Source organism: Canis lupus, chromosome 1, assembly GCF_048164855.1.
Source record: "Canis lupus baileyi chromosome 1, mCanLup2.hap1, whole genome shotgun sequence".
NCBI classification, from domain to species: Eukaryota; Metazoa; Chordata; class Mammalia; order Carnivora; family Canidae; genus Canis; species Canis lupus.
Genome location: NC_132838.1, coordinates 47531219 through 47545964, shown reverse-complemented (window position 1 = coordinate 47545964; position 14746 = coordinate 47531219). Strand labels below are relative to the sequence as shown.

Genomic DNA, 14746 nt, shown 5'->3' with positions numbered 1-14746 from the left:
TGACAATATTAAATATCATCACATTAACACATTAAGATGACTGAAGAAGGGCAGCCCAGGTGGCTCAGCGGTTTAGGGGCCGCCTTCAGCCCGGGTCATGATCCTGGCGACCCGGGATCGAGTCCGACGTCAGGCTCCCTGCATGGAGCCTGCTTCTCCCTCTGCCTGTGTGTGTCTCTGCCTGTCTCTCTCTCTCTTACTCTGTGTCTCTCATGAACAAATAAATAAAATCTTTAAAAAAAAAATAAGATGACTGAAGATAGGTTTACTTGTTTAAAGGGACTAAAAATTAAATAAGACAATAAGACTACAATGTGAGAAATTTATAATTATAAATGTAAAATACATATTTTTTTTTTAAATTCTGAGAAATGTTCAGGAAATCTTGAATGTATTTTTAGAATACTTTTATAAGTTTATTAATTTTACCATGTTATTTAATGTACAATATCTAGTCTAGGCCTATACCCAATTCTCATTTTAAATAACATGTATTCATTTGCTACCCCATTCTTCACCTCCTCTCCCCCTCAATGAGATCCAAAAAAGTCACTCTGAAATGAAAATTTAATTTGGGGAAGAGTAGAGGGAGGTTAAGAGGAATTTCTTATAAAAATGTACATAGCTCCTTAGGAAGCAGCCAATTAAGTGCTTTAAAGTGCCATGTGTAGCTAGAAGAAAATGAAATTTTCTGCAGGATTTCATTTACTCTGTCTCAATCACAGAGCGCATAAGTCCTATGGCTCCCTGTATTTCTTTTTTTCCCTTCCTCTCATTCTTTTCACACGTCCATCTAAGACCGAAGGAACCCCACCCCTGAGGTGGGCTCTGACCCAGACAGAAGAAGACATCCCCCCTCAGCCAGAGGCCAGCCTGACCAGTGGAGCAGACTCACTAGGCAAAGCAGGCAATGACGAGCAGCAGCAAGTCTCAGGGACTTGGCACACGGGGACACACATCACTGCACGCTGCACAGATGCTTTGGCTGGGCACGAAAGAATAAATTAGACATGGCAAAACTCTCTGCTTAGTGATTTAGTAGTAGCCACGAACACAAACAGAATACAGGAAAGTATGAAAATAAGTCATCATTGCTATGAAACAAACAAGATATATTTATTACTTGTATTATTCAGAATTTATGGGATTTTCAACTTCAACTCTGTCAGACAATCCAGTCCTTCAACACACACAAAGACACTAAAACCATTATCCAATATCAAAAAGCCAACTGTCAAAAGATCAGAGTAAAAGCAAAATTTAGACACAACAAATAGTCTCCCAGACTTTTTCTTGCTTTCCAATCCTGTTATTTTAAAATTATAATATGAAATGTTTTATTTGCATTATTACTTCAAGAACCCTGCATGTATTTTTGTTGGCATATCTTTGCAAATGTACCCACAGGATACATTACTTCAGTTGTAAAATGGTAATTTTAGTGCTTATTGGGGAATATCTGTTACACGTATTTATCAGTGGTACATCTGGTATGCAAGTATTAATTCAACAGGTTTTTTTTTCCAAATCTGATTTCTGAAAATCATCTTCTAATATATTCTTTAATTCACGTAAATGTTCTACTTGGCTTTAAGCATCTTCCAACATATTGGCTCTTTCAACACCAGTCACTTTGACATTCTCAACTGACTTGCAAAAATTGACATGGCTTGGGTAAAAGCCAGATTTAAGGCAGGAAGAAGGGAGGAGGAGGGTTTTCACCATCTGAAGAAACAAAACCGGCTTTAAAATTTGGCATCAGAGAGAACCTAAAACACACACAATCAAAATCTTCCCTCATCTCCCCTAGAATAATTTCTTTGCTTCTTCCCAACAAAATCTTAAGCAGCTTGAAGATTATTAATATCGTCACAGTAACTCTATGCTAAGGAATTTTATAGTCAAGCCCAGAAATATGCCTCTAATTCTTGTGCATATCCCAAATGAACAGGTGTTTGAGGGTGGGGATAAGGAGGATATATGCATTTTTATTATTACTGGAGAATTAAGTTCTCAAAAAATAGTGCCAAAAATAATGTCCCTGGAGAAAAATGGAGTCAATCAAATTCCAGAATATACAAGTAAGTAGTAAGCTTTTCTTCAAGGGTAACTCCTCCCTGCCTTAAACAGGTCACTGCTGAAATCCACAGTACCTGGGGCCATGTTTAATTTCTAACATCCTTTAACAAAACAAAACAAATACAATGTAAGTCTGACAAAAGCAGGCATAAATTGTTTTGCATTAAGCTCCCCTTCACTCACTTTCCTACATTCACCATCAGTCAAACATGTCTGCACAAATGTACTTACTATATCTAGCGACCCATGCCATGCAGTCAGGAAATCCATCTAAACAGTCTGCCCTCTACCATCACCTGACAGAGCATCTGGTCTAGGAGAAATGGAGCTCCTACCACACTCAGAACACACTTGGTTACAATAAAATATTTTATTTTTTATATAATGTCAAAGCATATTATGGAAACCTCACACATTCCATATCGAGTTATGTGGCTTAGTGGGTACTTTGATGCCGATTAAACTCTACAAATATCTTGTGATCACCTAATACTTCAAACAGTGTGCACATACACATTCCAATTGGGATAAACAGCTTTTAAAGAAAAAGTGTTTTCACTGTTGAATATAGATCTAAAATGATATGAGAGCCCTAATACATTGAATTGAACCATATGAAATTGCTACTATTAGACTCTTTCTGAGCTGTAAAATGATGATCCTGTAACATTCGATTTCAGATACAGTTCCCAGACTGGAGGACTAATTCCAAATACTGCTGTAATTCTGCATAAAGGGCACTGGCAAAAAAAAAAAAAAAAAAAAGGGCACTGGCCTGGGAGGCAGAAACTTGGATTTTTGTTCTACCTTGCCACTAAACAGGGCCTAAAATATGTCACTTTCCCTCCCTCAATCTTATTCATTATGGAAAAAAAATGAGATTAGTATTCTGGGCTACTTCTCCTCTTTGAGAAAATGATGAACAAGTAACTGACTCATGAGTTTAAGGTTCTAGAATTAGTCAGGGCAGCTCTAAAGATTAGCAAAGGGGATTAAAGGTGGCAGGAAATAAAATTCCTATACTCTGTTTCCCTTTTAAAAATTTTTGCCTAGCTTTATTTCATAGAAGGATGTTTGTAGACAAAAGATACTTATGCTTTTCCCCAGATGATAAGGATGGCTTAGGCTGTAAATAGTAGAGGGGAGACTCAAAAGAGTAACAAAATAAGGACAGAGTTGAAGGTTTGACTTAATGAATACAAGGAGAACTGTAGTGCTTCAGGGTTGAAAAGAACCTTATCAAGTCACCAATTTTCCAACCTGTTAACGGGATTCCACATAAAACAAAGATGGGCTCACTTCTAGTTAAGGAGTCTTAATTACAAAAAGCAGGACAGAAAAAAAAAACAAAACAAAAACAAAAAAAGCAGGACAGAAATACTACTGTGTATTTAATCCAAACTCAGAAATGAGGGAAGACCCCAACAACTCTCAAGCAACCCCTTATGGCACTCAAGACCATTAACCAGTAAGTCTACGCCTCTCTGTCTCTTAAGGGCACATACTTTGGCCTTCATAGTTTTTTTCGTCTTTTCTAAATTTTCTATTCATGTATTCCTCTAAAGGCAGAGTTGAAAAAGAAACTAAAACAGCCCTTAAAAAGATAATTAAACATGACACGCAAAACTGTACCAAAATAGTAGAGGTGAATATAAATGGAACATTTTCCCCCAAATCTTTCCTAAATAAGAATAAAGCAGATTTGTTTTAAAATCAAACATGTAAGTGTACAAACCACCAGCAGATGGCAGAAGGAGAGGCTGGGAAATTCTCTAACAAAAGAAGGGAGCAACTCAACATGGATTCCCAAATCACGACTTGAGAACTGCTATAGATTTTTTTCCTTCTCCAGTCTTTCTTTCACGGAGATACAGAAAATTCTCCTGCTTCACCAATATAGATTCTATAATTTTCATTTAGATTCAATGACTGAAGCAGTAAAGAATAAACTTGGTTTTCTACTTCTCTAAACATTTCTACTAGATTTTCAATAAATACAAAATTGAAAATACAAAAATAAATCCTTTAAATTTTGAAAAGATGAGTAACATGAGTAAGATGATAAACTTTAAAAAGAAAATCTTTGCTAGTTTCATTTCAATGACACTGTTGCCTTAAATATGTTTTCACCAAAGTTACATTCACACCCGCTTAGCAAGTTAGCCAAGTATAAATTCAATAGAAAACACACCCTGGTGAGAAAATGCAAACAGCTGAGAAGAACCTGAGTTACTGCAGCTTTATAAGGAAAAGAGGTGTTTTTAGAGGGAAGATTAATGTATGCTTTCAGGTGGTGACATTCATAAAAGGAAGGACATTTTAACAATTATAATCTCTTATTATGTGGAGCTAAACATTCTTAATCTAGAATACTGTATTCAGAGCCCCCCGATATAACCCCAAGCATATCAGTGAATGAATGGCCTATTACAAGAGTCACCAAAAGAATGCCTTATTTCATAATCCTGTTTAAAAGCTTCCCACTTGAAAAATCCAATGGGATGAGCTGGCATGGTTGTTGTTGCTATTATTATTATTATTAATATTTGAACTGAATAGAACATTCCCTCTGCTTTATGTTACTTTACTATGATAGCAAATTTCTTCTGTTTTCTACTTATCTGCTCTAATGCTTGGTGGTTTATCAATTAAATAATGGCTATTCTGATTACAAAATGGATTATGTCTTATTCATATGAATACTGGGAAGTTTTCTTTTCTAGACCAGCTCTGGCCAACAGAACTTTCTTCAAAGATGGAAATATTCTACAAAGGCACAGTGCCAATATGGTAGCCACTAGCAACAAGTGGCTATGGAAATGTGACTAGTACAACTGAAGATTATTTTTAATTTAATTTTAATTTATTTAAAGTAGCTACACATGGCTAGTAAATACCAAACTGGACAGCATAGTTCTGGATGACCAAAATAAACAATGAGAAATAATCAAGCTGGAGACCTGTGATGTGAACTGGCCAGAAAAAAAAAAAAAAGAAAAAGAAAAATGTAAGTGAATCTCCTCCTACTTTTCTTCAAGGTCACATTTTTGGTTATTTACCCAACGGAACACATTTCAGAGATAGCCTACCAGTGTTCTGTTCTAATTCCTCCTTAGTTATTATAAATAGTTATGACAAAGAGTTACAAATTGCATAACAACATTTTACTTTTATATGAGAGAAATATAGATGATTTTCATAATGGTGAGATGTCAAAATCCAGGAATAAATCCAAAGATGACTTACATCACTGCCCAATATGATTCCCCCAGCTATACAATTTGCCACAAGTAAAAGTACCTTATTTTTAAAAGGACAAATAAGTTTTACTTTTATTTTATTGGAAATTGTTTTTGGAAATGACTAATCCATTTGTTATTTATAAGTTTTATAAGTCACACTGGAATCCTATTCCATTTCGTAGAATACAACAAATATATTCAATCAAAGCAATATTATCACAGAGTAGCATACAATTATATCCAAAAAGAGAATATAAACTTGTATCTCCTAGAATTTCTTTCTGGCATAAGATTTATCCCAAAAGCTGTGTCAAGAATGTAGGGCCAATGGAAGCAAGGGTTTATTACTCTTAGGCACTCCCAGCACATAACGTGTATAATCCACAGATGTTTGAACGAAATGCAGTGGAAGAATGAAACCAATGAATCTAACTGCAGATTGTGGATTAACAAAGATAAATTTAAATTAGTAGTGAGATAAACTGGAACCAGCTGGTCGGTCTTCAGTGTCAACCAGAGCCACTCAACAGCTTCAACAAGCATTAATAATGAATACATCTTCTTTCAGCTGGGCTCCACCTTATAAAATGCCAAGCTAATACATTAACTCAGATAATAGAAAAATCGGTGAGAAAACCCCAGAATAGAAAAAATGGCAGTAGTAATATGTAACATCACAGGTTTTTTGCTCTTAATAATCAGAACTGTTAAATCATCAACAGAGCTCTAAATAACCAGCAACACCTACTTAGTAGGAGCCAAGTGCAAGTCAATATTGGATATAAAAAGATGAGCAAAATGAAGTCTCTAAGCTTATAATCTTTCTGGAAAAAAATGCCATATGATGGCGCTGGGCCAGGCCATACCATGCTGTTTCTCATATACAGATCAAAAACAAGTTGGAAAAAAAAACAAAAAAACAAAAACAAGTTGGCCAAAGAAATTTCAAACACAGCTGACCACTGAGTAACATGGGGGTTAGAGCTGCCTATTCGAAAATCTGTGTATAACATCAGACTCCCCAAAAACTTAACTACTAAATAACCTACTGTTGACTGGAAGCCTTACCAATAATACACTACTGATGAGCATGTTATTTTGTATGTGATGTGTATTACATGTTGTATTCTTATAATAACATAGGCTACAGAAAAGAAAATGCTATTAAGAAAATCTTAAAGAAGAGAAATACATTTACAGTACCGCACTGTGTTTATGGAAAACGATCAAGTACTTAGTGGACCTGCACAGTTCAAACCTGTGTTGTTCAAGGGTCAGCTGCAAACTGCAAAGGCAGTGAGTGCTGTAGAAGCTCAGAGCTTGAAAGCTCAGAAGTCTGCTATGCTGAGGGAAGGTGTCACAGAAAAGGAACAGTATGAACTGAGACTGGAGGGGAGGATGAACATGAAATGCAACAAGAGGACGGGAAAGCATTTGAAGGGAAGGCAAGGTATAAGGTTAGGCTCGGAAGGAAGGAAGTTAAGAGCTCAATACAGTTATGAGGCTACCCCGGGGGGTTAGTACACCAGTTTGAACTCTGATGTTATATTTCTCTTAGGTATTTAATCAGTCAACATATGGATAAAAAGTAATACATCAGAGTAAACAAATTTAGTACTTATTTTAAAATCTGATTCTTAGGGGCACCTGGGTGGCTCAGTTGGTTAAGCATTGGACTCTTGATTTCGACTCAGGTCATGATCTCAGGATCACGAGATCAAGCCCCCCCCCCCCCCGCCGTCCCGCCCCCCATCAGGCTCCTTGCTGAGTGTGGGGTCTGCTTGAGATTTTCTGTCTATACACCTCACCACCCGTGACCCCTAGCTTTTTTGTGCCCACATGTATGCTCTTTCTCTCTCTTAAAAAAAAAAAAAAATTAAATTAAATTTAAAAAACTTAAATTAAATCTGATTTTTAAGTATTTTTAAGTTTAGGCTTTTCACTAAAATAACAATAAATTTTAGGTGCTTAAATACTAAAAATTTTTGCCAAAATAGGATAAAAAGGTAATATTAAGAGGAAATATTAAATATTTTTATTTAAATATTAGGAAAAATTAGGAGATTACTAATCCTTAATTCACTCCCACCTTTGCCAGTAATGAGCTATCTGTGGGAACAAAGAATCCTTTGGCCTTCAGTTCCCTCATCTCTAACATGGAGGAAACCTAGATCAGAGGACCTTGAAGATATCCAGGAGGGGTAAAATTTTAGGACTCTAGGACAGTATAGTTCCAAGAAAAGACAAAAAGAAAATACAGGAAGGAAGAGACAAAATGAGGTGTAGGTCCTGAAACAATGTTTTCGAGAAAAGGCCTTATTGAGTTTTATACACCTCCCTTAGGGTTTGGTCTAAAAGGTGGGGGTGGAGGTGACAGGCTGGCATTCTCCTCCCCAGCAGGGGATGGTAACCAGTAGGAGCAGTAACAGCTTGAAGGGAGTCCAGGAGTGAAGGGCTCTGGCACTTGTGGGTTCCTGTGATGACCTACAGTTTACATCTTTTTTTTTCTCTCATTCTTTTCTAGAACATACATGCTTACCCTTGATTTTTCTTAACATTCGGCTTAAAATTATCTACCCACATACATTTTTATAATAAAATCATGAAAATGGGCATAGAATACAGGATTTCGTTTTTCCAAAGAACATGCCAGCCAAAATAACGTATTGAAGTATTTTTTGAATTTGTGGAATTCTAATGCCAATTTAGAAGTGGAAAACAAATGAACTGATAATATATATTTATGTTCACCCATCTTTCAAAAGTAAAAGTTTTTATTTATTTTTTCAAGATTTTATTTATCTAAGAGAGAGACATGAAAGAGAGAACAAGCAGGGCAGTGGTGCAGAGCAGAGGGTGAAGCAGACTCCCCACCGAGCAAGAAGCCCCGCGTAGAGAGCCCAGACTTCCCAGGACCCTGAGATCATGACGCGAGCCAAAGTCAGTCGCTTAATGGACTGAGCCATCCAGGCACCCCCAAAGTAAAAGTCTTTAAAAAATGATTTTGGTAACCAAATTATATTACAGCCAAAACAAGCACTAAGAATTTACCCTAGAAAAAATGTTGTACTGAACCACAGGTATATTTTTAAATCTTTGTCTTGGCTTTATGCATATTCATTAACTCAGCACGATATTCAAGAAGCAGCCCTGGAGCAGGAGGGAGAGGTGCCACATTCATAAGGAGAATCCACGACAGAGCCCTGGTGGAGTGCTTTATGGCATGGCTGTGGAGAAGGAAGAGAAGTCTGAGAAACCATGGCCACACTCACAGGAGGAAGATCAGCAGAGCACTGTTGGAGAAACCAAGGGAAGAGGGCCAAGGAAGGAAGAAGGGTCCAACTGAGACAGGTGGCTATGAAGAGGCAAGTGAAAGGAAAGGAATGAGCGGGACCTTAGCAAGAGGGGTGGAGTGGGGACAGAGTTATGGGCAGATGAGATGACATGGGAAGTGAGGAGGCAGGTAGCAGTGCAGACCTCACTGGTTCTTAGGACATTCAAGAAAGAGAACAGGCTTGGGTTCCCATCCCACTTCTGTTATTCATTAGCTGTGTCAATTTCTATTTCCTTCCCCAAAACTGAGAATAACACAGTCCCTAACTCATTGGGAGAATGGATTAAATAAAAAACTTGCTTCTTTATGATTCTTGACTTAGCTACCTACAACAAACAAGAAACAAAAGATATTCATGATCATGAAATTTTAAAGTATTTAGATTTTGATAAGATCTCTCAAAAAATTCATGGAAAAGTTACAATTATCTAGTTTCTCTTTTTAATGACCCAGAAATATTTTACTCACTCCTCTTTTTCACTTCTCTACTATAAATTTCTTTGTAGAACTCATAAGCAGCAAACTTTTAGCCTTTTCTATTTTTAATAGCATAACTGTATATATATTTCCTTAGCTGATTTATCATCTCATTATCTATTGCTAGCAGCCTTATTTAGTGCATTAATGATACAGAGGCATCTTATCTTGTTAAAAGAACTGACCCATTTTGCCTGTCCCTGTGACTCCTAATGTATTATTCTATAGAATTATAAACTTCTTAATATGTTTAAGTTTTGATGAGAACCAAAGTCAAGATCAGTGTCCTACAGTTTGCAGAACTTTCCTTTCCTAATATATTTGCTCATTTATTTTGAAGCACCTCTTCTATTCACTACAATTCTTATTTTTGGAAAGTACATGATTTTAAATTAAGCATCTTTCCAAACCTGTATAGAAACAAATTCCAGAAAATCAAAGTTGCTGTAATTCAGAGCGAAAAATGAGAACCATTGGAAACACCTGGAGTATCTACTGTGGTAAAGCTATTAGCATTTCAAATTCTAAGCTACTTTTGACTGAGAAAAGCCTAATGACGAATTGGGATTTGAGAAATTAAGATTTGAAACGTATGAAAGCATAGCTATCTCTCATTAGATTAGCTTGAAAAAAATTAATCTCAAGCCAGCACGAACAGTCATGAGAGTTTGGAATGACTGCAAAATTGTTCCTAAGGTCGCAGTTTCAGCACACTCACACACAATAACAGGCTGTTTGTATCTCTGCGTCCCAACACGTTTAAGTTATTTTCCAACAAGACTGAAGAATTCATGCTTCAATCTTAAGTAAATATAAAGCCTGCAGACTTAAGAGAAGGAGAAGCATCCAAGGGGTGAATAAGTCGATAGTGGGGGGAAAAAGTAAAAAAAAGAGGAGAGGCATATTAAATATCAGTACTAACAGGATCAGAGACATACATGGTGCAGATGCACACTTCAGCATTCTACTCATTTGCCAAAGTGATGCCATTACTGTATTCCCAGTGAGGAAGTATCTGAGTTCTTTTTCCCAGGGCATAAAAATAGGACAAAGGAGGCAGTTGTGAATAAATGTTCAGAAATGTGACCAATACCAAATATCCAGACTTTTCAAGAAACAAGATGTACTTGCTGACTTGTGGATAATGAATGAAGCAAAAAATAAAATTTCAAATTTCTCATTTTTAGTTATATGTACAATCTGATATAGATCTATAAATGTGGAAAAACTCTTTAATTCTTTGAAAAATCACTGAATTATTGGGAATATATTTCAAACTACTGTCTCTACAAATTGAATTGAAGACTACAAAAGCAATCTGCTAGTTTAGCCATAAAACAAATAAAAGCCTTTTACACAGTGGGGCAGACCACGAGAGCTGCCTGTACAGTAATCTTCATAATACTGCTGCCTACTCGGTAAGTATGAAGGATTATGGAGATGAGTTCACAAGAACTGACCCTACAGGTTTATTAAATATGCAGTGAATATTCTGCATGCCATGCTGGGCATTAAATAAAAAAATGAAAAATTAAAATGATGACGATATGTTAAATACTGCAAATACTGAATTAGCTCTATTTAGAATTGAAATTTTCTTTAGTAATTTTTGACACTTACAGAAATAGAAGAAACAGGTTAAGGGTAAACTTGAGTTCGTTCACCAAATAGCTGAATATTTATAAAGTCTTAACTTATATTTTTACTTTTAAGTTATATTCATTTGTGACATAAACCTTGCTAAGCTTATAACCTCAGAACAGCTTTGATTTTGCTAGTATTACAATGTCATCCACCTATAATTGCAGCACAACCATTAAACTGTACTAGTAAAATGCCAAGCACATAAAATGGAAATAGAAAAAATATGAAAAATATAAACAACTAATTTTTATTTTTAAGCTAAAGATGTTGCACATACAGGAGTCAGCTAAGAGTAATCAATCACCCATACCTTGTACTCTAAAGTCTCCACCAATTATTCTCCTAAACTTCTGACTTCCAAAGTAACTGATGGCACCTACATTACTTCTGCACTTCTAGATGAAAATGAAGTCATGTAAGTGCCTCTCCTAATAAGTGCCTTCTACCAATTTACTTACATGGTTTAAGAATTATGAGCAAATATGTCCAAAAGGCAAGTCAATCTGCTAACACACAAGTCCAAAAGACTGTAATCTAAGATATCTGTGACTGCTCCCACTGTGTGCTCCCTCTCTTTGTGACACACCATCTCTTCCTCTGGCTCATTCTCAGCTCCTCCACCTTCCTCATTGCACATATCCCAGTGATTACCGGGTCCCCAAGACTCACTTCCTAAGAATTCCTTTCCTCTTCCACTTTGCTAGCTCAGGTCCACATTGTTTTTTACCTGATCCATTCAACCGCCCTTCACTGGTCTCTGGCAAATCCATCCTCAACAAGGTGGCCAAAATCTAAGAACAGCTTTGTATTTTCTATAGGATAAAATTCAAGTCTTTAATCTCTTCAACCTCTGATCTTGCCACACAGGCAGAATTTAACTTTTAGTTCCCTCTGATTTTTTTCATGGTTGTCCTCTGACCTGAAAACAGTTCTCATTTCTCTTGTCCTCCTCTCCTGCCTCATGGAATACACTCTCTCAAGCTCCTAGAATGCTTTCCCACTCTGCCCTACCCATTCTCGCAATCCTCCGCGTATGTCTAGCAGACAACCACATGGCAGGACAACCTATGCCTACCAAATCACTGTGAGCAACTTAAGGGCAGGGACTGGGATTGAATTTCGTTGCGACTGGAACATAGGGGTTCAACAAATATTTGAAGCAGGGATAATGAATAAATGGACTAATGAAAGTAGAGTAGTAAACCCAAACAGCACTCCAACAACATTCAGCAGTGGTACTGCAGTCCCCTCCACACTTGGAGCCACTGAGTAAATCCTGTTCCATGGCTAATTCAAACTTAAACATCAATTACTACTAAATGAAACTCTTCGTTTCCTGTACTATTTCTTATATTCCTGACAACAAAGAATGAAGGTAAAGAAAATACTACGATAGTCTAATCTTACAAAAGAAGGGGGGAAATCTTAAACTCTGGAAGATTTCTAGAACCTCTGCATTTGATAATAAAAACAAGTCCTAGCTGTGTGAGGCTTCTGATCCACCTAGGGGAGCTACCCAATAAGCTACATCAGACTACACACCTTGAGTCCAAAGGCGGTATCCTCCGAGGTCAAGACTTCAACCTGAAATCATAAGGAAAAAATAATTTAGGCACTCTCAAAAATGTTCTTTGAGTCTAGCCACAGACACCAGAGCACAGGCATGGCCTGGAACTAAGAGTTTGGAGAAAACTGGTATTCAATTTATGTAAGGCATCAAGAAAGAGAGATCTGGGATTCTCTTCAAGAGTTGGCTGGGTATAAACATAGGTCATTGCCCCAGGCTCCAGTTCTAAAATAGGGCAAGTGCCTATCAAATTTATGTATTTGTCATCATGTTGAAGTGGTGGTATAAGTTCCTCAAAATGATCTAGAAGTCAGAAGAATCATCTTTCTCAGTTAAAATCACAAGATGTTGCATATGCTTTTTGATCTTTTACGGACAGTGAGGGGAAAGTTATGCTTCGTAAAGCAATTTCATCATGCTTATGATGCTGCTAGTAATTTCTTGTCCTGCTCCCATCAGAGTGGGTAGTCCTGAGAATCTGGAATGTTGCAGAGCAAGAGTGACTGAAAGCAATACTCAGGAAAAGGCAGGCAGAGTCTAAGCAACAAGTTGTGAAATGATGGCAAAACTTCAAAATTGCCTGTCAGTCTTGTGCATGAGAAGACAGAACTCATTAACATGAATTCAAAAAGCTGCATGGAACAAGACGTGTATTGATAATTACTGTTTTTTAAACATAATTATTCAGTCTGGTGTGTAAAGCTTTAACTTTGACTACTACAAAGTACCAATATATGATACAAGAGAGCAAAGAAAGAAAGCAACAGAATATGGATTTTTTTAAGTGTCTGAAAGAAGACAAGTGGGGGTGGAGCAGTAATCTCAGACTAGCTGACTTCACCGTCGAATTTTCAACTTTTAGAATTAGGACTTTGTGATCGGTGTTTAAGTAGAAGGCACACAAGCCTATCCAATGTATCTTGCTATAAAACAAAATTGGATTCTTCCCTTGAGAGAAGGAAATACAGAAAGGAAGACCATTTCAGTAAGATTGTCATCCAGTACAAAAGTAAAGGGGTCAAAAAGAAACAAAGAAATTGTATTCTCCAACTGACTGGCTGCAAAGGAGGCTCATCCACCACCTGGGACTTGGCGGAAACTGGTTCATAAAGCAGGAGAAACACACAATTAGGTATTGGGAAGATGACCAGCCTCATTTTGACAAAAACCATATGTTGCTGATAACAAATGTGAAATGCTGGATCAACTATAGTACAAAATCATTATAAGATTCAGTGACAGCATGTCTGTTTCCACTTTGATTTCCAAAGCTAATTGTTAGATTTAGAAGCAAGATTTTATTACAGACTTTGTTTAAGGGGGGTGGAGGGAAGCAACAGTTATTGGCAATTTACATATGTTTGAATTTCCTAAGTCCTGTCTTTCACAGTATTAGATTACTAACCTCAAATATTTTTACATTAAAACCTCTAATCAACATTGAAGAGTTTAGTTGAAGGCAAAGGACACACGACAAATTCAGTGCATCTTAACTATTGTAAATACTATACAGCATTGACTCTTATGTTACAGACACAGAGCATATCTGCATATATTTTTTAGGTACATTCACCCTTCTGATGTGATACTTTAATGTACATACAATTATCTGAAAAATATATTAGAAGTTTAAATCTGCAAAAACCATCCCCAGTGAGTTCTGTGTTTGCTTAATATATTATAAAAAGTCAAAGTGAGAAAAGTCAATAGCAAATAGAAATCTATTTCAAGATATGGCTTCGATCTATTTGACAACTTGAGATAATAACAAAACCAAAGCTTTCAAGTGGAATTTAGGAACTGTCGTGCGGCTGTGTCAGTAGACAAAGGCAGACCTTGGGCACTGGTTGAAGGAGGTGGATCTCAAAAGGTCAGCCTCATCCTCCATCCCAGATTCTATCTCCAGGAAGGCTGAAGAGGTTTGCAATTCCTAAGTACTAACCGATTTAACTGGACCAACTGAAAATGTATATTTGTTTTATTCAAAAGCATTATGGTTTAAATACATAAGCACTTGAGTTCTACTGAATTATATTTTATAATTTCCTTTATATTTTCTGTTTCTGATTTTATATTTCAATGCCAACACAAAAACAGTTGATTTTAAAAATATGAAACTAACTTCAATTTAATAAAAAACAAAGATCAATGTCATACAAAGGTTTTCTAAGAGCATTTTTACCTAAGTTGGAAGGAATCCCCCTCTAGTGGGAGTAAGGGAGTATTTCAACCTTCACATAAAATTTTCAGGTAGCAGTCATTAAACTTAACAATCAGCAGAGATCAGCTTTTCCTTTCATCATCAATTTAAATATTTTAAAAAATAAAATATGTATTTTATATTTCACAAGCCTAAAACATCTGTAATTCTCTCTCTCTCTCTCTCTCTCTCTCTCTCTCTCA

General features: G+C 36.5%; 1 protein-coding gene across 11 annotated transcripts in view; it reads right to left on the bottom strand.

The window, feature by feature from the left end:
- Positions 1-14746, bottom strand: part of ARID1B (AT-rich interaction domain 1B) — a 434837-nt gene that overhangs the window by 162542 nt on the left and 257549 nt on the right. For 7 of the 11 annotated variants that reach the window (XM_072828796.1, XM_072828832.1, XM_072828804.1 and 4 more), the window contains exon 5: positions 12319-12360. The exons of the other annotated variants lie outside the window; for them this stretch is intronic. In XM_072828796.1, coding sequence (XP_072684897.1) covers positions 12319-12360 — 42 coding nt within the window. The remainder of the gene's footprint in view (positions 1-12318; positions 12361-14746) is intronic. 11 annotated transcript variants of the gene reach the window in all.